The sequence below is a fragment of the Myotis yumanensis genome, unplaced genomic scaffold, assembly GCF_028538775.1.
Source record: "Myotis yumanensis isolate MYYU_CA2020_CCGP unplaced genomic scaffold, mMyoYum1.0.hap1 SCAF_21, whole genome shotgun sequence".
In the NCBI taxonomy this organism is placed as follows: domain Eukaryota; kingdom Metazoa; phylum Chordata; class Mammalia; order Chiroptera; family Vespertilionidae; genus Myotis; species Myotis yumanensis.
Window position 1 is genome coordinate 15,548,916 of NW_027223772.1, and position 27,116 is coordinate 15,576,031.

The window sequence follows — 27,116 nt, forward strand, 5'->3', positions numbered from 1 at the left end:
GTCCGGGCGGCTGCCCTGCCCACCCACAGAACTGCCGGGGAGACGGCCGGCTCTCACCCCCTGAGGACTGAGGGCAGACGCTGGTGGACCGGATGAGGCAGGAGACCAGGGAGACCCTGGGCACAGGGGTGGGCACCGGACCAGCCCATCAGAGGAGCACACTCGGTCACCTGGTCCACCTGCCTCCACGGGAGGATGTCCACAGCCACCCCAACCCCCCACACAATGACAGCAAGAGACGGCCTGTCACCTGCGGAGAGGAGCCAGAGCGGACAGGAAGGCGGGGAGGCCAGCAGAGCCCCCACCATGGCCCCAACCCCACCCCCACCCTCCACTCCCCCGTGCCCGCACTGCCCCAACCTCTCTCTGAGGAAGGAGGGGTGGTACAGTGAGTTAAGCTCAGAACCAAGGAGAGGCCTGCAGACGGCCCCTTCCAGGCGCCACTCCCTCCCAGCCCCTTTCAGCCGCCACTCATGGCTGAGGGCCTTCGGGAACCTTCCTGGAAGGCCTCCCGGCAGGAGCAGGAGCGGGGAGGAAGGAGCCTGCCGGGCCAGCAGCAGAACTCAGCCCATTTCAGCGCAGAGGAAATGGCTCTGAGGCTGCTTGCCCTGCAAGCCTCAAGTGCTTGTTTTGTATAAACTGCTGCCTGGCGGCCACACTGCCAGCTCCACCTCTAGCCCTGGGTCCTGGGAGCCGGGGCACAAAGGGGCCCTGTTGGCGGGCAGCCACTCCTTCCACAAATGGGCACTGTGCCTGCCCAGGGCTGCCCTCACCTGCCGCCCTGCCCATCCTGCCCCCAGGTTCTGAGTCTCAGGAACGCCTGCCTACATGCCAGCGGCACCTACAGGACCTGGGGGGTGGGGATGGTTGAAAGGAAAAGCCAGAGCCAGGAGGTGCTCACGGGGCAAAAAAGGCCGCACTCAGCAAGGTTTTCCTGCTCACCCCACTCTCACGGCGGATTCCAGCGCTCACCCCACTCTCACAGCGGATTCCAGCGCTCACCCCACTCTCACGGCAGATTCCAGCGCTCACCCCACTCTCACAGCGGATTCCAGCGCTCACCCCACTCTCACGGCAGATTCCAGCGCTCACCCCACTCTCACACGGAGTCCAGCGCTCACCCCACTCTCACGGCAGATTCCAGCGCTCACCCCACTCTCACACGGAGTCCAGTGCTCACCCCACTCTCACGGCAGATTCCAGCGCTCACCCCACTCTCACACGGAGTCCAGCGCTCACCCCACTCTCACGGCAGATTCCAGCGCTCACCCCACTCTCACGGCGGCAGATTCCAGCGCTCACCCCACTCTCACGGCGGATTCCAGCGCTCACCCCACTCTCACGGCAGATTCCAGCGCTCACCCCACTCTCACGGCAGAGTCCAGCGCTCACCCCACTCTCACGGCAGAGTCCAGTGCTCACCCCACTCTCATGGGGAGTCCAGCGCTCACCCCACTCTCACGCGGAGTCCAGCGCTCACCCCACTCTCACGCGGAATCCAGCGCTCACCCCACTCTCACGCGGAGTCCAGCGCTCACCCGCTCCACTGGTCATGTCGCAGGCCGGCCCTTCATCCCTGCACCGCAGCCCTCGTGAACCGCGGGCAGCGCTCATGAACTGCGGGCAGCCCTCATGAACTGCGGGCAGCGCTCATGAACTACGATAGCTCTTAGAAACTGCAACTCAAAGCTAAATGATGCGGAATGAAACCCACATGCTTAAGATGAGATCAAACTTCAAAACACTTCCAGGGTTAAACACCGAAATAAATGTGAGCGATACATACATTATGAAAGGTAAATGAACACGAGTAAGATCATTCTCCACCTGCTTTTTCAGTCAGAGTCAGGGCGGCGGGAGCCTCTCTGGGCAGCTCAGGGTACAGGCAGGACCCACCATGGCAGGGCACCCCCATTGCAGGGACACACACACACACACACACACACACACAAACACACACACAGACAGACAGACACACACATACACACAAACACAGACACACACAGACACACATACAAACACACACACAAACACACACACAGACACACACAGACAGACGCAGACACAAACACACACACACATACAGACACACAGAGACACACATACAAACACACACCCCCACACAAACACACAGACACACACACACACAGACACACAGAGACACACACAGACACACAGAGACACACACAGACACAAACACAGACACACAGACACACATACAGACACACAGAGACACACATACAAACACACACCCACACAGACACACACAAACACAGACACACACACACAGACACACACACAGAGACACACAAACACAGACACACACAGACAGACACAGACACAAACACACACACACATACAGACACACAAACACACACAAACACACAGACCCGCATTCAGACTGAGGCGATGTAAACACAGAGGTCTACTATGATATTCTCCCAAAGGCATATTCAATTATTCCAACACTTTATTAAAATCGTCATTACTTTCCTACTTATTTGAAAAGACACAATTATCAGTTAATAAATTCCTATAGATCCCATGGGTTTGTCAATGGATCATATATTCTATTCCTTTGTTCTATTTGTCTATTTACTTACTAAAACAAATTTTGACATCAGATAGAGCAAAAATACCATTAGTTTTTCTTTTTCAAAATTATCTTAATTCTTCTTGCTAATCAATTCTACATGGGTTTTGGAAACAGCAAGCCAGATTCTATAAAGTAACTCCTGGGCACTCACTGGGACTGTATTAAATGTGTGTTAATTTCAGGCGCACCAAGTCTCTGTTAATACTGCACCCCGTCCAGCAGTCCCAGTTACTCCAAACCCCGTCTACATCCTTCAGCGAAGTCACAGAGCTCACGCACATTCTCACCGTGATTATTCCTGGGCATCTGACTGGTTTTGTTGCTGCTGTGAACAGGATTGTTTCCATTTCTTGTTCTCAGTGGCTTTTGCAGGTGTGTAAGAATGTCACTCATGTTTCTAAGTTGATCCCGAATTCAGCCAACTCACTAATATCCCCTTATTAGTTCTAAAATGTTCAGCGAATTCCTTGCATTTTCTATACATAGAAAAATAAATCAACTACAATTAAAAATGGGTTTATCCCTTTAAGTATGCCTATTGTCTGCCTCACTTAACTTCATATTAGAGAACTTTTACTCTATCAAACAAACTCATTTGACTCTTTACACCCCTCTTGTTCTTGAGACTACTTCACCTCTCATAATAGTGGGTATGACAGACCACCTTCTTACATCATATACAAGAGTAAGCTCAAATGGATTAAAAACTTAAATATAAGACCACAAACCAGAAAACTCCTAGAAGAAAACATGGCAGTAAACTCAGTGACATTGCTCTTAGTAATATGTCTTTGGATATGTCTCCTGGGACAAGGAAAACAAACCAAAAAAAACCAAATGGAACTACATTAAACTAAAAGGTTTTTGCACAGCACAGGAAACTATCAACAAAAAAGAAAAGATGACGCACTGACTGGGAGAACACATTCACCAAAGTACATCCAAGGAAGGGGTATCATCCAAAGTATATGAGAGACTCACACAACATAACCCCAAAAGGATAAGCCATTCAATTGTAAAATGGGTTGAGAACCTGAACAGACACTACCCCAAGAGGACATAAAGATGCCCACAGACAGATGAAAAGACGCTCAACATCACTAATCTCCAAGAGATGCAAGTTAAAACCACAATGAGGTACCACTTCACACCTGTCAGAATGGCTACCATTGTGCTGGGCTGCATCTCTGGCGCTTTGGCCAGACGGGTCATGCTGTGCTGTCTGTTCCTAAAACACATAGATAGGAAGGTACTGACATCAGGCCAGGCCTTGATATGGTCTCCTCATGGCCCCTTCCCAGCACGCAGGCCTTTCTCAGAAGGCTCGGAAGTCTCATTCCAAATTTGGGAGACAAAGGACTGGAAAAAGTATAAATAAAGAGAGTTTCCTCCATATTGGGGGCCCAGAATTTGAAAGACACATTTTTCTCTGGGCCTCCACAGAATCCTATCTAATAAAAGAGAAACATGGTAATTAGCGTACGACCACTACCCTTCCCATTGACTAATCAGGGCGATATGCAAATTAACTGGCAGCCAAGATGGCGGTTAACCACCAACAAAGATGGCGGCTAATTTGCATATGTAGGCACAATGCTGGGAGGCAAAAGGGAAAGGACAGAAGAAGCCCCCTGCCACTGTCGGTGATCGGAAACCCAGGAGGGAGCTAAGAGCCGGGGGCAGAGCAAAGGCAGCCCTGGGGGCTGCCTTTGCCCTGCCCCCCAGCTGTGATCAGAGAACCGGGCGCCTTTGCCACCCCGGCCAGTGATAGCAGGAAGCAGGGGTAGAGCCAGCAATGGGAGCTGGGCAGGGTTCTCTGATCACAGCTGCCTCAGTCAGAGGCATTAGGCCTGGGCAGGGGCAGAACCAGCCATCGCGGGGAGCAGGGGCGGAGTCAGTGATCCTGGGCAGCAGGGGGTCCCCTGCAAAGGCCTAATGCCTTGGCCAGAGGCGTTAGGTCTAGGCAGGGGCGGAGCCTGCAACCACGGGGAGCTGGGGGTCCCCTGCCCAGGCCTAAGGCCTTGGCCAGAGGCATTAGATCTAGGCAGGGGCAGAGCGGGAGATCGCGGGAAGCTGGGGGTCTCCTGCCCAGGACTAATGCCTCCACCAGAGGCCTTAGGTCTTGGCAGGGGTGGTGCCAGAGATCGTGGGTAGCAGGGGTGGAGCCGGGAATGGTGGGAGCTGGGGGTCCCCTGCCCAGGCCTGACACCTCTGCCGGAGGCCTCAGGCCTGGGCAAGGGGCCGATCCGGTGATCGGCGATCGGAGGGTGATGAGGGTCAAGGCATCAGGCCTGGGCGGGGGGCGGAGCCAGCAATCGGAGGGGGCTGGGGGTCCCCTGCCCAGGCCTGATGCCTGGGCCAGAGGCATCAGGCCTGGGCCGGGGGCAGAACCAGTGATTGGGGGGAAATGAGGGTCCCCTGCCCAGGCCTGATGCCTCTGGCAGAGGTATCAGGCCTGGGCAAGGGGCCGATCCTGCGATTGGAGGGTGATGGGGGTCAACGCCTGAGGGCTCCCAGTATGTGAGAGGGGGCAGGCTGGGCTGAGGGACACTCCCCCCACACACACACCCAGTGCACAAATATCGTGCACCGGGCCCCTAGTCATTTCACAATCAAAACATGGTTCAAATTGATTATTTGTTATCGGTAGCAATCAGTATTAACCGTTTCACCTGGTTTTAGAAGCTCATAATACACCACACCTTCTTGATCCCACCAAATGCAGAGCATTGTCTTCTTTCCGAAGCGATTTGGCCTTGCAGTCAATGTTGATGGTTGACCTGGATCAAACCATGATTTTGTGCGTTTGGGATTTGCAAAATAAATCCATCTTTCATCGCCAGTCACAACTCGATCCAAAAAAGACTTTCTTTTGTGCCATTGAAGCAACATTTTACTGATGACTTTTTGGTTTTCCATTTGTCTTTTGTTCAGTTGATGTGGCACCCATTTTCCTTCCTTTAAAATCTTTCCCATTGCTTGTAAATAATCGGAAATTGTTTGCTGAGCAACATTTAATCTTTCTGCAAGTTGTTTTTGAGTTGGACATGCATCTTCATCCAATAATGCTTGTAATTGTTAATGTTCAAACTTTTTCAGTTGACCTGGAGGTTCTTTGTCTTTCACATTGAAATCATCACTTTTAAAGCATTTAAACCAGCATTAACAAGTATCTTGAGATGGAACATGTTCACCATGAGCTTCCCAAAGTATATGATAACTTTCAGCAGCACTTTTCTTCAAAATAATGAATTAAAACTTCCTGTAAATGCTCTTTTTTTGGCACAAAATTTGACATTTTTAAGCTTAAAAATATCTATGATGTTAACACCTTCAGAAAATTTGACACATGAAGTTTTGAAGCTTGCTGTCAATACAACAAAATAGCATACATATCAAATCACATATATATCAACATGTGTAACTCCATCTATTGAAAAAAACACATTATTAACCGGTACACCTGGTATCTTACACGAAGAACACACTGGAAGGGATTAAAAGCAAACTGGATGAAGCAGGGGAAGGAATCAGCAATTTGGAATACAAGGTAGAAATAAATACCCATTTAGAGCAGCAAATAATAAAAAGAATTAAAAAGCAAGACAATAGCTTAAGAGAGCTCTGGGACAACATGAAACGTAAAAGCATCCACATTATAGGAATGCCAGAGAGGGAAGAATGTGAGCAAGGAACAGAGAACCTGTTTAAAAAAGTAATGACAGGACTTTCCCAAACTGATGAAGGAAAATGTCACACAGGTTCTGGGGGCACAGAGAGACCCAATCAAGATGAACCCAAAGAAACCCACACCTAGAAACATCACAATTAAAGTGGCAAATGTTAAAGACAAAGAAAGAATCTTAAAGGCAGCAAGAGAGAGACAGAAAATTAACTACAAAGGAGTTCCCATTAGAATTCCAGCTGACTTCTCAATAGAAGCCCTTCAGGACAGAAATGGCAATAAGTACTCAAAGTAAGGTAAAGCAAGGGCCTAAATCCAAGGCTACTGGATCCAAGGCTATCATTTAAATCGAAGGAGAAATAAAAAGCTTTCCAAAAAAGAAAAAAAGGTTAAAGAAGTACATTACCACCAAACCAACAATGCAAGAAATGTTAAAGGGACTGCTTTAAGAAGAAAAGGAGAAAGAGGGGATCAAAGGCATAAAGAAAATAAAAATGGCAATAAATAAATACCTATTTATACTAATAAAGAGTAATATGCTTATTAGACCGGACATCTTCCAGACGACCTTCCGGACATCCTTCCGGACAAAGCCATGGTGGCAGGGCCGAGGCAGAGGTGGTTAGGGGTGATGAGGCCGGCAGGGGAGAGCAGTTAGGGAGATCAGGCCGGCAGGCAGGTGAGCAGTTAGGAGCCAGCGATCCCGGATTGTGAGAGGGATGTCCAACTGCCGGTTTAGGCCTGATCCCTGCAGGGTCCCAGAGGGAGAGGGTGCAGGCTGGGCTGAGGGGATTCCTCCCCCCACCCCCCATGTGCACGAATTTCATTCACTGGGCCTCTAGTCAATAATAACCATAAATGTAAATGGATTAAGTGCCCAATTCAAAAGACATAGGGTGACTGAATGGATAAGAAAACATGACCCATATATATGCTGTCTACAAGAGACCTATCTCAGAACAAAAGATATACATAGACTGAGAGTGAAGGGATGGAAACATTTATTTCATGCAAATTAAAAGGGTAAAAAAGCTGGGGTAGCAATATTCATATCAGACAAAAGAGACTTCAAAATAAAGGCCATAACAAGAGACAGAAGGCCACTTCATAATACTAAAGGGAATGATTCAACAAGAAAATATAACCCTTGTAAACATATATGAGCACTCAATATAGGAGCACTCAAGTACATAAAAAATATTCTTAATGGACTTTAAGGGAGATACTGACAGCAATACAGTCATAGTGGGGTCTTTAACACCCCACTGACATTACTGGGTAGCTCTTCCAGACAAAAAATGAACAAGGAATGTTTAAATGACACACTAGATCAGATGAATCTAACCAATATTTATAGAACATTTCACCCCAAAGCAACAGAATATACATACTTCTCAAGCTCACATGGAACATTCTCAAGGACAGACCACATGTTAGGGCACAAAACAAGTTTATACAAATTCAAACAGATTGATATAATACCAAGCATCTTCTCAGATCACAGTGGTATGAAGTTAGAAATCAACTACAGGAAAAAGAACTCAAAAACATTCAGACACATGGAAGCTAAATAGCATGTTATTAAACAATGAATGGGTTACCAATGAGATCAAGCAAGAAATTAAAAACTGCCTGAAACAAATGAAAATGAACACACAACCACGATGGGACACAGTGAAAGCAGTCCTGAAACGGAAGGTCATAGCACTACAGGCCTACCTCAAAAAACAGAAAAAAGCCGAAACCGGTTTGGCTCAGTGGATAGAGCGTCGGCCTGCGGACTGAAGGGTCCCAGGTTCGATTCCGGTCCGGGGCATGTACCTGGGTTGCAGGCACATCCCCAGTAGGAGGTGTGCAGGAGGCAGCTGATCGATGTTTCCCTCTCATCGATGTTTCTAACTCTCTATCTCTCTCCCTTCCTCTCTGTAAAAAATCAATAAAATATATTTTTTTTAAAAAAAGACTAATAAACTATCTAATCCTACAACTAAATGAATGAGAAATAAAACAATAAGAAAGGCCCAGGGGGAGTAGAAGGAAGGGAATAATAAAGATCAGAATGGAAATAAATTACATAGAGACTAAAAAAACAACACAGTACAAAAGATCAAGAATCCAAGAGCTGGTTCTTTGAAAATATAAACACGATTGATGAACCCCTAGCCAGACTCATCAAGAAACAAAGAGAGAGGAACCAAATAAATAAAATCAGAGATGAAAGAGGCAATATAACAATGGACACCACAGATATACAAAGGATTGTAAGCAAATACTAAGAACAACTATATTCCCACAAACTGGATAACCTGGGTGAAATGGACAAATTCCTAGAAACATACAATCTTCCAAAACTCAATAAGAAGAATCAGAAAACCTGAGTAGGCCAATGACAACTGATGAAATTAAAGCAGTAATTTAGAAACTTCCAGCAAACAAAAGTCCCGGACCGGATGGGTTTACAGGAGAATTTTATCAAACATTCAACGAACTAACACCTTTCCTCTTCAAACTATTCCAAAAAATTCAAAAGGAAGGCACACTTCCAAGCTCTTTTTACAAAGCCAGCATTATCCTAATTCCAAAACCAGATAAAAACACTACAAAGAAAGAAAATTACAGGCCAATATCCCTGATGAACACAGGTGGTAAAATCCTCAACAAAATATTAGCAAATCGGATCCAACAATACATTAAAAAGATCATACACCATGACCAAGTGGGATTTATTCCAGGGATACAAAGCTCATATAATATCAGCAAATCAATAAATGTGATACATCACTTAAATAAATTGGAAGATGACAATCACACGAGCATATCAATAGATGCAGAAAAAGCATTCAACAATATCCAGCACCCTTTTTTTAAAAAAATATATTTTATTGATTTTTTTACAGAGAGGAAGGGAGAGGGATAGAGAGTTAGAAATATCAATGGGAGAGAAACATCGATCAGCTGCCTCCCGCACACCTCCCACTGGGGATATGCCCGCAACCAAGGTACATGCCCCTGACCAGAATCGAACCTGGGACCTTTCAGTCCACAGGCCGATGCTCTATCCACTGAGCCAAACTGGTTAGGGCTCCAGCACCTTTTTTTGATAAAAACTCTCAGTAAAGTGGGAAGAAAGAGATCATAACCTCAACATAAAAAAAGCTATATATCACAAACCTACAGCCAACATAATACTCAATGGGCAAAAACTAAAAGCGTTTCCCTTAAGAACACGAACAAGACAAGGATAGTACTGGAAGTGCTAGCTTCACAGAGCTAGAACAATACTCCAAAAATCTTTATGGAACCATAAAAGACCCCAAATAGCTGTAGCAATCTTGAGAAAGAAGAATGAAGTAGGAGGGATCACAATACTAAATATCAAACTATACTACAAAGCCATAGTAACCAAAACAGTCAATTAATATTTGACAAAGGAGGCAAGAACATACAATGGAGTAAAGACAGTCTCTTCAATAAATGGTGTTGGGAAAACTGGACAGACATTCAAAAAGATGAAACTAGACCATCAACTTACACCATACACAAGAATAAACTCAAGGTGGATAAAAGACTTAAACATAAGGCATGAAACCATAAAAATCTTAGAGGAGAACGTAGGCAGTAAAATCTCTGACATACTTCTCCTAGGGCAAAAGAAACTAAGAAGAAAATAAACAAATAGGACTACATCAAAATAAAAAAGCTTCTGCACAGCAAAAGAAACTGCCATCAAAATGAAAATGAAACCCACTGTATGGGAGAACATATTTGCCAATGATACATCTGATCAGGGGTTAATATCCAAAATATATAAAGCACTCATACAACTCAACAGAAGGTAGACAAACAATCCAATAAAAAAAAACATGGGCAGAAGACCTGAATAGACATTTCTCCAAAGAGGACATACAGATGCCAAGAGACACATGTAAAAATGTTCAAAGTCACTAATCATCAGAGAAATGCAAATTAAAACCACAATGAGACATCATCTCACAGCTGTCAGAATGGCTACATCAGTAAAGCAACAAACAACAAGTGCTGGAGAGGATGTGGAGAAAAGGGAACGCTAGTTCACTGCTGGTGGGAATGCAGACTGGTGCAGCCACTATGGAAACAGTATGAGTAATTATAAATGGAACTTCTGTTTGACGCAGCAATCCCACTTCTGGGAATATATCCGAAAAACATCAATCAGAAAGAATATATGCACCCCTATGTTCATAGCAGCGTTATTTACAATAGCTAAGATTTGGAAACAACCCCAGTGCCCATCAGTGGATGAATAAATTAAAAAGTGTGGGACATTTATACAATAGAATACTATGCAGCTGTAAAAAAAAGAGGGATCTCTCTTACCCTTTGGGACAGCATGGATGGACCTGGAAAATATTATGCTAAGTGAAATAGCCAGTATGAGAAAGACAAATATCATATGATCTCACGTATTTGTGGAATCTAATGGACAGAATGAACTGAGTAACAAAGTAAGACCCAAAGAAGGGAGGCATGGAACAGACTAACATACTCCATGTGGGGTTGGGGGGTCAAGAAGAGATAAACCAAAGAACTTATATCAGTGGTTCTCAACCTTCTGGCCCTTTAAATACAGTTCCTCATGTTGTGACCCAACCATAAAATTATTTTCGTTGTACTTCATAACTGTAATGTTGCTACTGTTATGAATCGTAATATAAATATCTGACATGCAGGATGGTCTTAGGCGACCCCTGTGAAAGGGTCATTCGACTGCCAAAGGGGTCTCAACCCAGAGGTTGAGAACCGCTGACTTATATACTTACTAGAGGCCCGGTGCACAAAAATTTGTGCACTGGGGGGGGGGGGGGGGGGGGGGGAGAAGGGGTCCCTCAGCCCATCCTGTGCCCTCTCGCAGTCTGGGACCCCGCAGGAGATAATGACCTGCTGGCTTAGGCCTGCTCCCAGGTGGCAGAGGGCAGGCCCAATCCCTAGGTGCAGCCCCTGGTCGGGCTCAGAGCAGGGCCGATTGGGGAGTTGGGGCACCGCCCCCTGTCACACTCAAGGCAGGGTCGATAGGGAAGTTGCGGCGCCACCCCGTCACGCACAGAGCAGGGCCCATCAGGGGGGTTGGGGCTCTGTACCCTGTCACACACAGAGCAGGGCCGATCAGGGGGTTGAGGAGCTCCCCCCTGTCACTCACAGAGTAGGGCCAATAGGGGAGTTGGGGCACCACCCCCTGTCACACACAGAGCAGGGCCGATCAGGGGGTTGAGGAGCTCCCCCCTGTCACTCACAGAGTAGGGCCAATAGGGGAGTTGGGGCACTGCCCCCTGTCACGCACAGAGCAGGGCCAATCAGGGGGTTGGGGAGCTCCCCCCTGTCACGCACAGAGCAGGGCCCATCAGGGGGTTGAGGAGCTCCCCCCATCACTCACAGAGTAGGGCCGATAGGGGAGTTGGGGCACCGCCCCCTGTCACACACAGAGCAGGGCAGATCAGGGGGTTGGGGTGCCGCCCTCTATCTCCCACAGATCAGGGCCGATCGGGGGTTGGGGCGCCGCCACTGTCACAATCAAGGCAGGGCCGATGGGGAGGTTATGGCTCTACCCCATCACACACAGAGCAGGGTCCGTGGGGGGGGGGGGGGGGCGGAGTTGGGGCGCCGCACCCTGTCACACACAGAGCCGCAGGGCGATCAGGGGGTTGGGGAGCTCCCCCCTATCAGGCACAGAGCAGGGCTGATCAGGGGGTTGGGGCGCCTTCCCCTGTCACGAACAGAGCAGGGCGGATAGGGAGGTTGTGGCCCCGCCCCGTCACACACAGAGCCGCAGGGCGATCAGGGGGTTTGGGCGCTGCCCCCTGTCACGCTGATCCCGGTGCCAGGAGGCATATTACCCTTTTACTATATAGAATAGAGGCCTGGTACATGGGTGGGGGCCGGCTGGTTTGCCCTGAAGGGTGTCCTGGATCAGGGTGGGGGTCCCCAATGGGGTGCCTGGCCAGTCTGGCTGAGGGGCTGAGGGCCGTTTTCAGGCTGGCGGGTGACTGAAGCTCCCAACCGCTCCTTTTTTTCTTTTTTCTTTTTTTATTCTGGGCCAGCTTTAGCTCTGAGGCCTGGGCTGCTGAAAGCAGGTTTCTGGCCTTTGTTTATCTTCTGTATTTGATACAATGTTTTGGTCCGGCTGGCTGAAGCCTGGCTGACTAAAGCAGGTTTCTGGGGTTTTGTTTAGCTTCTGTATTTGCAACATAGTTGCTTAGAGTTGCAGCTGAGGGGCCAGCAAGTCAGGCGGGGAACGTTGGAGTCTGCTGTCACTGGAGCAAGCAAGCCTCCCTGTTCGCTTCAGTGCATGGCTGCCGGCCGCCATCTTGGCTGGCAGTTAATTTGCATATCGCCCTGATTAGCCAATGGGAAGGGTAGCGGATGTACGGCTAATTACCATGTTTCTCCTTTATTAGATAGGACTAGAGGCCAGGTGCACGAAATTCGTGCACTGGGGGGGCGGGGGGGGGCGCGCCCTCAGCCCTGCCTGCACCCTCTCGCAGTCTGGGACCTCTCGGGGGATGTCCGACTGCCGGCTTGTGGCTGGATGGCCTTCTGCTGCTGCACAGCCTGCTGCTTGAGCTTCAGCAGCTGCTGCACGTGCACAGGCTGGGCCACCAGTCTGTCCTGCGAACACCATGGAGTGGGTGAGTCAAGTGCGGAGGCAGGCTCACCCTGAGTTACCTGCACTTCCCTGAGTCACTGAGTTGTTCAGACTGACTGCCTTCTACAGAGAATGGCACTGGGATTGGGCCTAAGCTGGCAATTGGACATCCCTTTGGACATCCCTCTCGCAGTCCAGGACAACCTCAGGGGATATAACAGTGCGCCAAGTGGCAGGTGGCCAGGGAGAAGCCTGAATCGGGGCCAGGTGCCGCGCTGCTCACACTCATCCCGGCCCACTGCGCCTGCTGCCACTGCTCAGTAGTGCTGCTGTGGAGTCAGGAGAGGCTCCTGCCACGGCAGCTGCGCTTGCCAACTGTGAGCCCAGCTTCTGGCTGAGAGGTGCTCCCTCTATGGGAGCACACTGACCACCAGGGGGCAGCTCCTGTGTTGAGTTTCTGCCCTCAGGTGGTCAGTGGGCATCATAGCAACCGGTCGTTCCGGTCGTTCTCCCATAAGGGTTGCTTAGGCTTTTATTATACAGATATGTATAGCCCATGGACACAGGCAATAGGGTAGTGAAGACCTGGGGGGAGCAGTGGTTTAGAGAAGGAGAGTAAAGGGGGAGGGGTAAAGGGGCAATATCTGTAATTCTATCAACAATAAAAAGTGTATTTAAAAAATAAGTCCGACAGAGAAAGGCAAATACCATGATTTTAGTTATATGTGAAATCTAAAAAACAAAATAAACAAAACAAGCAGATTAACAGATACAGAAAACAAACCAAGGGTTGGCAGATGGGAGGGGTTTAGGAGACCAGGTGAAAACGGTGACGGGATTAAGAAGTACAAATTGGTAGTTACAGAAGAGTCATGAGGATATGGAGTGCAGCACAGCGACCATAGTCAATCACATTGCAATAACGCCAGGTGAGCGATTTCGCAGATGACATAAATGTCTAACCACTATGCTGTACACCTGAAGCTAGTATGAAATAATACTGAATGGAAATGTAATTGAAAAATAAACAAATTAAAGATTAAAATAAGATAGTGGATATGACTATAACAGGACTCCCGCGTGGGACAGGAAGGAAAGCCGCCAGGCTGTGGAGGGGAGCGCAGGCGACTTCACTCAGGAGCAGGGTTATACATAAGTGACGTCAATGCGAGATGTCCAGGAAGAAGCTGGAAGGAATGGGGTCCACAAAGTAATCACGGAACTGCAGGGCACTTCCTTCTGCAGTCTCCTTTCTTCTCTGGCCTGAGAGGCGAGAAGGTCTGAAGAGGTGAAGGAAGAGGAGCCCCCACCACTTCTGTGAAGCCGGCCTCAGCACCGCCTCCACGTCCCATCTTCCCTGCACACAGCAGCTCACACCCCAGCACTTGTCCGCGTGCTGAGTGCCTTCTCACTCTCTGCTGAGTGTGAGCTCCATGAGGGCCCTGAGGAACGCTGGCTGAGCAAACAGATAAAACAGTCACTGAGAGTTTGGACAGACGGGCCCTCCTGAGCGAGGAAGTGAGTCTGCCAGGCAGTGAGACTCCGCTGTGGGTACTAGTCACTGATCACATCTGAGTGGAGCGTGACCACTCTACCCTGTGGGGTGCCCGCCAGCTGTGCACAGCTGCGCAGACTGGGGCTCGGAGACCACCACCCGCTGGGCTCCTGCGGGCTGGGCCTTACCGATGGTCCTCCCCAGCAATGGCACCAGCTGCTGGGCCCGCTCAGTGAGTGGATGAGCAGGTTCCTAGTCCTGTCTCACTGGGCAGCCACACTATGGGCCAGGCAGCTGGCAGCAGGGGGATGCGCCCGAGGTCCCTGCACCCGCATCTGCCTTGCGTGTGGCCGAGAATGACCTGAAAAGGCCTGGGGCAGGGTCTCAAGGGCCTGTGAGTCAGCAGCCTGTGTGATGTGGCAGGGGTTGGGTGGGTGCCGACGGTGGGTGCAGCTGCCCACTGCACAGCTACTGCCTGGCACTTCCCCTGACACATGTATGCTGCCGCTGCCCGCTCTGCGTGGCCATGACTCATTTGCAGTCTTCACTGGAGAGTAGTAAGCACTAATTTATTCCCCCCCAATCTGTTGGTGAAGGTGATTTGGCTCCAAATCACGTCCCAATGTAAATTAAGACATTAAGATCAGATGTTCTCTTTTAAGGAGCCACGTCCTGTGACAGGAGTGAGAGCCTCAGTCTCAGAGCACTGGGTCCCGCGTGGCCTCCAAGGCCTCACACCGTGGCAGACACTTGGGAGCCAAGGGTCTCAAACCGCGATGTTATCAGGCGAAACCGCCTTCAGAAGTGAGGTCTGACCATCCTGATGCAGCACTGCCACCAACCATTTGGCATGGATAAGCCAACGGGGAACCACTTTTATTTTTAAAATTTTAATTAGTAGAGATGCCTCATTTAGAAGAGGCAAATGGCTCTAGCTGGTTTGACTAAGTGGATAGAGTGTCAGCCCGTGAAATGAAGGGTCCCAGGTTCGATTCCGGTCAAGGGCACGTACCTCGGTTGCAGGCTCCATCCCTGGCCCTGGTCGGGGCTAATGCAGGAGGCAACCAATCGATGTGCCTCTCTCACATCGATGTTTCTCTTCCCGTCTCTCCCCCTCCTTTCAACTCTCCTTAAAAATCACTGGAAAACTATCCTGGGGTGAGGACTCACAAAATAAAAAAGAAGAGGCAAATGAAAACATGTATCAACAGGTTATAATCACAGCAGATCGTTCTAAAATCCTTAGAAACAATTTTTTTCAGGAGAATGCTATTAGTCTCACGTCGAGTTATGGTTCCACACTTGAGAACATAAAATTTACCGCCATTTCTCTTCGAAGAGCCGCAGCTGCGCCCTCCTCACACGGCCCTCATCCTCAAGTGCTGTCAGGTTTCTGTGGGTCCAGGAAGCTCAGAACAGACCGCTCTCTTGCCTGTTACAAGGGAGCTACAGGCTCCAAAGAATGCTCTGGGCCAGGCCACTGGGCGCCCTTGGGGCGGCAGGGAGCGATGGACAGCACGCCTCCAAGCAGACGGCCATCAGCCCACCCACTGCCCGCCCACAGTGCTGAGTGGGGTCGACAGGAGCAGCGGCTGCACCCCATGAGTCTCCTGCAACCAGGTGGCAGGCGAGCGCCTGACAGGAAGAAGGGACTCAGGACAAACCCTAAATCTGTGAGCGGCGCCAGGCCTGCACGCCCTGTGCCAGCACTCACGGGCTCAGTGAGCATCCGCTGACCCAGGAGACGGGCCCGACACCTTCCCTCTCCGTCCCCACCCTGGACACTGACACAGGCCTTCTCCGAGTGCAGGGGGCACACAAGGGACGGCCCTGTGAGGACACAGTGGGAAGGCGGCCGTCCAACCCCAACGAGAGGCCCAGGCCCGGTCGCACACTGGCGCCTCCGGGATGGAGGCTGCCTGCCTGCTGCGCACGCCCTGTCCGGCCCGCTGGTGGCAGTCGAGCTGGCGGAGGCGGTGCTCGGCCGGAGGCTCCACGCCCCACACAAGCAGCCCAGCAGCAGTGACACTTCCCACCGCCGCGGTGCTCGCTGCTCCCCGTGCGTCCCACTCGGTCACCACACGGACCCGCGCCACGGTGTCGTGTTGAACGCCTGCAGTGCACAGAGCAAGAAACGCAGCCATCTCCCCAAGCCGCTCGCCCAGGCTCACCAGGCCCGCACGTGGCAGGGCTGGCCCCGGGGCCCGGCCCAAGCTTCCAGACCATCCCCCACCACCCGGGAGGCCGAGGGGCCTAGAGCGCGCCATCCCTCATGATGCGGGCACCTCCTCAGTCACCGCCTCGCCCTGTTCCCGCGGACGCGGCGGGTCCAGGACATGGGTTCTCACTGATACTCAGACCCCCAAAAGCAGGGCGGGCCTTGCTCAAGCACAGCGAGCGCCTCTGCCTTTCGCATCCAGACCAGCCCACCGCTCTGACCTCACGGAGTCACCACGGAGGCTAGGGAGGAGCGAGGGCTGGTGACACAGGGCGGCCTGGGGACAGCCTCGCAGCGCCACCGCCACAGGAGCTTCAGGAAGTGGCGTCCATGCTGCCTGCGGGCCTCGGGCGCCTGTGGCACACACTGTCCGGGCACCTGGCAGGAGGCCTGTGCACACACTTCCCGGGCACCTGGAGGAGGCCTGTGCACACACTGCCCCGGGCACCTGGGGGCGGCCTGTGCACACACTGCCCCAGGCACCTGGGGGCGGCCTGTGCACACACTGCCCGGGCACCCGGGGGCGGCCTGTGCACACACTGCCCCGGGCACCTGGCGGGCGGCCTGTGCACACACTTCCCGGGTACCGGGGGGCGGCCTGTGCACACACTTCCCGGGCACCTGGGGGCGGCCTGTGCACACACTTCCCGGGCACCTGGGGGCGGCCTGTGCACACACTACTCTGGCACCTGGAGGTGGCCTGTGCACACACTTCCCGGGCACCTGGGGGCGGCCTGTGCACACACTTCCCGGGCACCTGGGGGCGGCCTGTGCACACACTTCCCGGGCACCTGGAGGAGGCCTGTGCACACACTGCCCCGGGCACCTGGGGGCGGCCTGTGCACACACTGCCCCGGGCACCTGGGGGCGGCCTGTGCACACACTGCCCCGGGCACCTGGAGGTGGCCTGTGCACACACTGCCTCGGGCACCTGGAGGAGGCCTGTGCACACACTGCCCCGGGCACCTGGAGGAGCCTGTGCACACACTGCCCGGGCACCTGGAGGAGGCCTGTGCACACACTGCCCCGGGCACCTGGTTGGCGGCCGCACCTCCTGTTCTCCCGCTGTGTGCAATCTGGTTTCCATTGTGCAGCGTCTGGAGTGTTCCCCAGGCACATTTCCCTTTAATTACGATAAAAGAGTAACTTCATCAAGCACACATCCTGCTAAAATGAGCATGAGAAACTAAAGGGTGACTGTGGAGGAGGGGTGCACACTCCGCCCACAGGTCCCCAGACTTAGGAAGAGGAACACGGGCGCCTGGGGAACAGAAGCAGTGTCAGCCAGGCCGGCCTCGGGAGGCCCAGGCTGCTGCAGCCCCCACCCTGGGCTCCGGTCCGCCCCAGGGCTGACCGGGCAGGGTGATGACCATCAGCAGCCACCCAGGCAACGGAAAGATGCACGCATGCGCACACACCAGCGGGCACACATGCACACATGCGTGCGCACATACACACATGTGCACGTGCACACACCTCACAGAGCCCTGGTTCCAAAGTGCCCCTTGGCCTGCTGCAGCCCCAGGAAATCTCAGAAATGCAGACTCCCAGCCAGCCCAGACCTGCGGAATCCAGCGCTTGGGAAGGCGGGATACACCACGCAGTAAGCTCTCGCTCAGGGTGAGGACCCCTGCTCCCCGGAGCCGGTCCTAGTCACGCAGAACACAATGTTGGTTTAAAGAACAAGAGACTCCCCAGACAATGGAGTATTTCTCAGTGATAAAAACAGAGGATGTGTCCAGCCCTGGAGACGTGGCGGGGCCTCACTGTGGGTGACAGGGAGAGAGGCTCTGAAAAGGCTGTTCCAACAAAGACAAAGCACGGGCGGTGCGTGCATCGGCGGCCCAGGGCTGGGTGCTGATAGGTGGAGAGGCGGGTGTGGGACGGGCCGCTGTGTGATGCTGCACTGCGGTGCGTGTCATGACACGTGTCCGACCCACAGCATGTCCAACACCAAGAGTGGCGCTCCTGTACACGATGGGCCCCGGGGGTCAGGGCATGTCAGCGCAGCCACGCACCACGAGGCGGCGTGTTGGTGAGGGGGAGGCCCTGCTGTGGGGCAGAGGGTGCTGGGGATCTGTGCCTTCCACCCAAATTATCTGTGAACCTAAAACTGCTCTAAAAATAAGGCTATTTACATTTTAGAAATCAGAGTGACCTTGAGCTCTCTTAGTCACCTCCCGGCTCGCAGCGTTTCCTCGGTGCCTGCCTGGATCACGTGTGTCCCCAGCACTGACATGTACCAACTGACTAACTTGACCAGGACCCTGTGCGCTCAGGTCAGCATCTCGGCCACACAGGCGAGGACCGTGGCACAGAAAGGCCGCGCAGCCGGTGTGGCCTCGGGGCCAGGGGTGAGGGCCCAGGGCCTGCCTCCCACCCGCACAGCGCTCGCGGCACACAGCCCACTGGGAAGAGAGATGCTGGAAAGGCCAACGGGGCAGAGATCTGAGCCTGGGGGCCAAGTCGGGGTGAGTGTGGGGCCACGGTGGGGGCACACGCGGGCGCCCCAGCAGGGCAGTCAGTGAGAACCTGGTGACTCAGGAGGAGCCGAGGGAAGGCAGGAGTGACTCAGTCCTGACCACACAGAACATCTTTCCCACACACACCAAACAAAGACTTGGCTGAAGTCCTCGAAGACTGTGGATACGGATGGATGTGCCTGAGCAACAACAGATGTGAGCAGCTCCAGCTCCGGGGGCGTCACAAAGGAAGCTGTACAGAGAGGCCCTGCTGCCCCGGCCCCGCCACGCTGGGCACCGGGCGTGTGGCCTGGCAGGCCCTGGTGCTGTCCACGTGCTAACAGCTGCGGAGCAGGCCTGTCTCGGGGAGCAAGCCGAGGCTCCTGCTTCCAGGGTCAGGGCCGGGGCCCTCCCATCAGGGACTTCTGAACTGTGAGCTCCTGATCAGCTCACAGAGACCTTCGGCAAGGAGTCCAGCCCTCCTTCCCCGTGAGAGAGGCGCTCGGGGCTCCCCCCAAGCGAGCAGGAGCAGGGGCCGGGGCAGCACTGAGTCCCACCGGGTTGCCTCCAGCTCTGTACTGACGGAGGGCTCAGGGCAGGGCAGGAGGAGTCAGGAAGAAAAGCTGGTTTTCGAAGGGAGCTGTTTCATCCACCTGTGAGTGTGGTGGTGATCAATATGTAAAATATAAACACAAAAACTAATATACAACAAGCCATTATTTTCCTATACCCTAGCAATGAGCAATCTAAACATAAAATTAAGAAAAAATTATTTATATTAGTATCAAAAAGAAAGAGCTACTTAGGAATAAATTTCACCCAAAGAAGGTAAAAAAATTCAAGAGTGAAAACTACAAACCCTGGTTAACAGAAGGTACAGATGCCCCGAGTGAACGGAAAGGACCCGTGCCCTGCCTGGGAGGCGCAGTGCTGGAAGGTGGCAGTGTGCCCCACATTTCCCACCAACTCCCTCCCAAACACAACCCCTACCAAACGCCATCCCTACCAAACACAACCCCTACCAAACACAATCCTGACCAAACACAACCCTACCAAACACAATCCCTACCAAACACAATCCTTATCAAACACAATCCCTGCCAAACACAACCCTACCAAACCCCATCCCTCCCAAACACAACCCCTACCAAACACAATCCTTACCAAACACAACCCCTACCAAACACAATCCTACCAAACACAACCCTACCAAACACAACCCCTACCAAACACAACCCCTACCAAACACAATCCTTACCAAACACAACGCCTACCAAACACAATCCCTACCAAACACAACCCTACCAAACACAATCCCTACCAAACACAACCCCTACCAAACACAATCCTTACCAAACACAATCCTACCAAACACAACCCTACCAAACACAACCCTACCAAACACAACCCTACCAAACACAACCCTACCAAACACAACCCTACCAAACACAATCCCTACCAAACACAATCCTTACCAAACACAACCCTACCAAACACAACCCCTACCAAACCCCATCCCTACCAAACACCACCCCTACCAAACACAATCCCTACCAAACACAATCCTTACCAAACACAACCCTACCAAACACAACCCTACCAAACACAATCCCTACCAAACACAATCCCTACCAAACACAACCCTACCAAACACAACCCCTACCAAACCCCATCCCTACCAAACACAATCCCTACCAAACACAACCCTACCAAACACAACCCTACCAAACACAATCCTTACCAAACACAATCCCTACCAAACACAATCCTTACCAAACACAACCCCTAACAAACACAATCCTTACCAAACACAATCCTTACCAAACACAACCCTACCATACACAATCCCTACCAAATACAATCCTTACCAAACCCCATCCCTACCAAACACAATCCCTACCAAAACTCCATCCCTACCAAACACAACCCCTACCAAACACAATCCTTACCAAAAAAACCCTACCAAACACAATCCTAACAAACACAATCCCTACCAAACACAACCCTACCAAACCCCATCCCTACCAAACACAACCCCTACCAAACACAATCCTTACCAAACACAATCCCTACCAAACACAATCCCTACCAAACACAACCCTACCAAACACAATCCTTACCAAACACAATCCTTACCAAACACAATCCCTACCAAAACTCCATCCCTACCAAACACAACCCCTACCAAACACAATCCTTACCAAACACAATCCCTACCAAACACAATCCTTCCCAAACACAATCCTTCCCAAACACAATCCCTACCAAACACAACCCTACCAAACACAATCCCTACCAAACACAATCCCTACCAAAGCTCCATCCCTACCAAACACAACCCCTACCAAACACAATCCTTACCAAACACAATCCCTACCAAACACAATCCTTCCCAAACACAATCCTTCCCAAACACAATCCCTACCAAACACAACCCTACCAAACACAATCCCTACCAAACACAATCCCTACCAAAGCTCCATCCCTACCAAACACAACCCCTACCAAACACAATCCTTACCAAACACAATCCCTACCAAACACAACCCCTACCAAACACAATCCCTACCAAACACAATCCCTACCAAACACAACCCTACCAAACACAACCCTACCAAACACAACCCTACCAAACATAATCCTTACCAAACACAATCCTTCCCAAACACAATCCCTACCAAACACAACCCTACCAAACACAACCCTACCAAACACAACCCCTACCAAACACAATCCCTACCAAAACTCCAAGCAGTTTTTTTCAGAAATTGGTCAACTTCTCCTAAAATTTCTTATTAAAATTTAAAAGATCCAGAATAGCCAAAACAATCTTGAAATGGAGCAACCAAGTTAGAGGCCTCACTCCCCAGTAATGGAGATGGTGTGGTGATGGCAGAGAATGGCCACGGAGGCCCATGGGCAGAATCACGGCCCAGAAGGAGCCCTCGCAGCGATGGTGAAGTGGTTTCTGCCAAGACAACTCAACCGGTGCTGGGACTACTGGATCCACATGCAAAAGAATTAAGTTGAACCACTTCCTCAAAATACACAAAATTAACTCAAAATCTATCGCAGACCGAAATGTAAGAGCTGAAACTGTAAAAAGCTTAGACGCAAACACGTGTGTGAAGCACAGGGTGTGAATGACCTGGAGTTAGGCGGTGGTTTCTAAGGCAGGACGCCAAGAGAAAAAAGCTAACACAAAACTACTTCTGTGCTTCAATGGACATGATCAAGAAAGTCGAACGAGAACCACACAATGAGAGGAAAATCTGCATATCATGTATTTGACAGGGACTTAAAATCCATATGCTGGCAAGCAGCAGGACGCTGGGAATGCCGCTGCCGCCGCCATGAGCGACCCCCAGGGCGGCAGCAGCAGTGCAGACCTCCAGGACCGGGTCCTCAGCGAGCCCCTCAAGCACGCGGACTTCTTCAACGTCCAGGAGCTGTTTTCCGTGAAGAGCCTCTTTGATGCCCGCGTGCACCTGGGACACAAAGCCGGCTGTCGGCACAGATGGGGTCCCTGCGCCCCAGGAGAAGCCGGGGGTGTCCTCGGACTCAGCTTGTATCCAAAGGGGGTACCACGGCCTGACTCCCCAGCAGCGGTGGATGTGAGGTGGGGGCCCTATACCAAGATGACCAGAACCAGGGAGGCCTGGGGACGTCAGGAGCTTGGGTACCGCGAAAGGTTCATGGAGCCCTACATCTTCAGGAGCCGCCTGGACCAGGACATCATCGACCTGGAGCAGACGGCCGCGCACCTGCAGCTGGCCTTGAACTTCACGGCCCACGTGGCCTATCGCAAGGGCATCATCCTGTTTGTGAGCCGCCATCGGCAGTTCTCCTACCTCATCAAGAACACGGCGCGGGACTGTGGCGAGTACGCCCACACCCGCTACTTCAAGGGCGGCCTGCTGACCAACGCGCCGCTCCTGCTGGGCCCCGGCGTCCGCCTGCCCAGCCTCATCGTCTTCCTGCACACGCTCAACAACGTGTTCGAGCCCCACGTGGCCGTGCGGGACGCGGCCAAGATGAACATCCCCACCGTGGGCATCGTGGACACCAACTGCAACCCCTGCCTCGTCACCTACCCCTGCCCGGCAACGATGACTCGCCCGCGGCCGTGCAGCTCCTCTGCAGGCTCTTCCGGACCGCCGTCAGCCGGGCCAAGGAGAAGCGAAGGCAGGTCGAGGCCCTATATCGGCTGCAGGGCCAGGAGGGGGCCGAGGGCCGGGGTCCCGCCCTCCCGGGAACACAGGCCTCGCTGGACGCGGGTCCTTCACTGTGACAGCTCCACCCTCCTCCTAAATAAAATCAGCAGCCAAAAAAAAAAAAAAATCCATATGCTGAAGCCCTAAAACCCGTGTGATGGTATCTGGAGGCAGGGCCGTGGGAGGGAACTGGGCTGAGGTGAGGGTGTGACGGCAGGATGAGAGCAGTGTCCCAACAGGAAGGGGCAGAGCCCGGAGCTCTCTCTGCCACGTGCGGACAGTGAAGGCAGCATCAGGAAGAGAGCCCCCCGGACCTGCCCGGCAGCGCCTGATCCGGGCCTTCCCAGCCTCAGAACTGTGAGAAGCACATTTCTGTGAGGACAGCAGTCACAGTAGCTTGTTATGGCCGCCCAAGTTCATACAAACAAAACTAAGTAACGAAAAGACAAATAACTCAATCATAATATGGTCCAGGAATCTGCATGCATTCTCCAACAACAACATACAAAAGGCAAACAAGCACATGAAAGACGCTCAACGTCATTCGCCACCATGAAACGCCAGTCAAACCCACAGGGAGCGGGGCGGGCGGCAGACCCAGAGCGCCTGTGAAGACGACCTGAATGGTTTCTCTCTGAGGTGATGACAACGTTTTAAATTAGCTGTGGAGATGGTTGCACAACTCTGTGCATACAGTAAAAACTACTGAATTGCACGCTATAACTGGTGACTTGCGTTTGTCTATGAATTATATCTCAACAAAAGTGTATGAATAAGAACGACTCATCTGTAGATGCTGGAAGTGAGAAGGGCAGGGGACAGGCTCAGGTGACATAAAAGCTAGCGCGGAAGCAAGGAAGCAGGAGCTGAGTGGGAAATGGTGGCTTCGGGAAAAGCAGAGGAGGCTGGGCTGGGAGTCCCGGGCCCATGTCAGTGTGCCAGGCGCCGTCCTCACCTGTGTGCACACTAACCCCTTGTCTGTGTCCCCAGAATTTCAACTCAGCCTTAAAGGCCCCAGGGCTTGTGTGAGAGTATCAGACGGAGCCTGGGAACAGGCCCTCCGGTTTCTGACACACTCGTCCGTGTTTGGGCCAGAACAAGGCCTGGTTCTTGCAACGGAGAAAAACCTACATTCCACTGATCCAACGAACTCGCTCCGGGAACCCCACCCAACCCTCCGCTCCTGGGAGCCCAGACTGAGCCACCAACAGCAGAGGAGAAGGGCAGGGGAAATGGAAGCGATGCCAGTGCCCCCACCACCAAGGGGAGGGGTGTCCCGTCTGTCACAGAAACTTATTCACAACGTAGACGTGTTACGATGCTTGTGCCAAAGTTCGCAGAGAGACGCCGCACAGACGAAAGCGTGTGGGAGGCGCACAGCCTGGACGGGAAAGCACCGGGGCAGGCACCCCCCGGGCTCCGCTCAGCAGGAGGCCGGGCACCCACTGTCGCCGACCACAGGGCCTGCCATGGAGGCGACGGGCCGCGGCTCTCAAGACACGCTCAGTGCAGACAACTTGTTTAAGAGCCAGATCATCTTCACTGTAACTGAGCCCAGAAAAAGTAACGGGTAAACCAGGTCTTGGTAAATCCTCACCCACCGTTTTATTTCTACAGATGTTCCACAGCCCTTGCCTCTGCCTTCTTCTGCTCAGAGCGAGGACAATGGTTCATGAAGAATCCGTCTTTGTGCATGGCTTTAGCCAACGCTTTCTCAAAGGGGGAACTTAAAAGGTCACATGATTTCCCTTGCCCAGGGATTCCCGGGCAAAGCACTCTCCCCCACAGCGAAGTCTTCAACTCAGTTCTCGGTGATGACAAAAATCCCCAAAGAAAGAGCTAAGACTAGAATTTTTTCACTCTAGTTTTCAAGTACAGTAATTCTATGTGGCAATAAAAAGCTTAGGATCTCTGCACCAGTTCTCTCTAGGACAACAAAGGGAGAGCCGTGACGGCACTCCCGGCCCCGAGCCCACCCCTCGAAGCCGCACACTTCCCACCAGCAGGTTCTCCCACAAATGACAGGGACGCCTCTCTCCACGTGAAACCTCAGCTTACGAAAACAGTCCCAATGAGAGACTTGAGGCATCAAATGACTCAATGGTGAAGCTTCTTTTTTCACTGAGAAAAAAAATGAGACTCTAATCACACTAACTTTCCTCCTCCTTACAAATTAGGATGTCAACATGCTGACTCCGCAGGAGTAACAGGAGGAGGCTGAAAGCATCATTTCATTTTTCAGAGACCACAAAGCAGCCAGAAGCAATTTGCTAAGCAGCTTATCTCAGCACTCAGAACAGACAGCTTTCTGCACATTAGGCGTTTGTCCTTCCCAAAACGTCAGACGAGGGCATGGTAATATTTCAAAATATGGACCCAAGACAGGAGCTTATTCAAACGCGCAGTGATGAGAGTGTGAGCTAAGTTCTAGCTTGGCTTTCCGGTGGACGCATGCTGGGGGCTCAGGGAAAAACGCCGGCCTGAGTCACCCGCCTGGCGACTTCTGGAGGAAGGGGGGCCGTTTCCTCGGAGCTGCCAGCGAGACCCGGTCAGGCCCCACCCCCAACACGCAATGAAGAAGATGTTTTCTTTAAACTGCTCCAGGAAACATGTCTCTAACATGGGACGCTCTCCAATTTAGCAACATGAAGAACAGCCGCTTCCTGAACCACCTACATCACCGCCTGCGCCCGTGTCGGGTTACGTCGGAGCCACGCACAGCTCAGGACAGCGAAGTCTTTCCCTCGGCCAACTCCCAGCGGGCAGCAGCCGCCAGAGCCTCACTGTACAATGAGGGAGCGACTAGACACAAGAGGGGACTGACATCTGAATTAATTAAAGTTGAAGAAGTTTTAGAGTCTGGTTACTTAGTCCTCTAGCACATTTCAGAGGCTGACTAGCTGCCCGGGCTGCCGGCCGCCACCGCAGGTGTGGGCGCTCCCGTCCGCCCGGCAGCTCTTGGGGGAGAAGGGAGAGGCAGCTCCTCGAGCACCGCAGGCAGATGTCTGCTTGCAAACACGGAGAGAACCCCGAGACCACCGGAACCTGACATCCTTCTAAGATGGGGTCGGTGTTACTGTGTTTTCACACAAAATAAAAAAGAGACCCAAACTGCAAACTATCTAGCGCTGTGGTTCTGAACAAGGAGACGGAGTGGGGCCCTGCCCACCTCTCCACTGAGTGACCCCTGCCGTGACCCCAGACCCGGACTGACGCAGCACGAAGCACCTGTGGCCGGGAGCACAGAAGAGAGGGGAGCCTGCCCGCTCCCCCCGAAGAGATACAAACAAACCCGCCTTCCCTCCGGGAGAGCCGGAAGCACCAGCCTGTGTTTCCCGTTTTCTTCCTTCTGTCCCATCCCAGGCCCCGCTCTGCCCTGGAGGTGGAGCGGGAGGCGGCAGCGGGAGCACCCGGTTCTGAGGGAGCAGAACCTGCCTCTGCCATCGGAGGGACTGGGCTCCACGGTGGCCGTGGAACGTGGTGCCTTTTCCTCTTGGCCCTCTGACTGCTTAGCCTCCGCCTAGCACAGTGGCGGGGAGTACAGGCTGTTGTGCAACAGGTAACTGAAGCCAGTATTTGTGCCAGAAGATTGAAAACAGCCTCGAGAAACCAAAACGTACAGGGAAGGTCACAAGGAAGGAGAAATTCGGAAAAGCGATCCCTTAAAGTTGTTTATAAACTCCCGAGACCACCCACGAGCTGTGCACGTGTGGATCTGACCCTAAGCAGATGCTGAGAATAGAACTGAAAAACAGAGCACCACTCCGGTCCACGCCGGACAGAGCCAAAGAGCACGCTGGAACCACAACCCTTACAGCCCGAACCCA

At 52.2% G+C, this 27,116-nt stretch overlaps 2 protein-coding genes across 2 annotated transcripts in view; one reads left to right on the forward strand and one right to left on the reverse strand.

Annotated features, from left to right (window-relative positions):
- LOC138998904 (small ribosomal subunit protein uS2m-like) overlaps nt 1–23,366 on the forward strand; it is a 31,556-nt gene extending 8,190 nt beyond the window's left edge. The window contains 3 exon segments of the mRNA XM_070400957.1: nt 22,399–22,590; nt 22,765–23,170; nt 23,173–23,366. Of these exon segments, the coding sequence (XP_070257058.1) occupies nt 22,399–22,590; nt 22,765–23,170; nt 23,173–23,366 (792 nt within the window).
- ROR2 (receptor tyrosine kinase like orphan receptor 2) overlaps nt 1–27,116 on the reverse strand; it is a 196,489-nt gene that overhangs the window by 101,755 nt on the left and 67,618 nt on the right. The gene's annotated exons all lie outside the window — the stretch shown is intronic.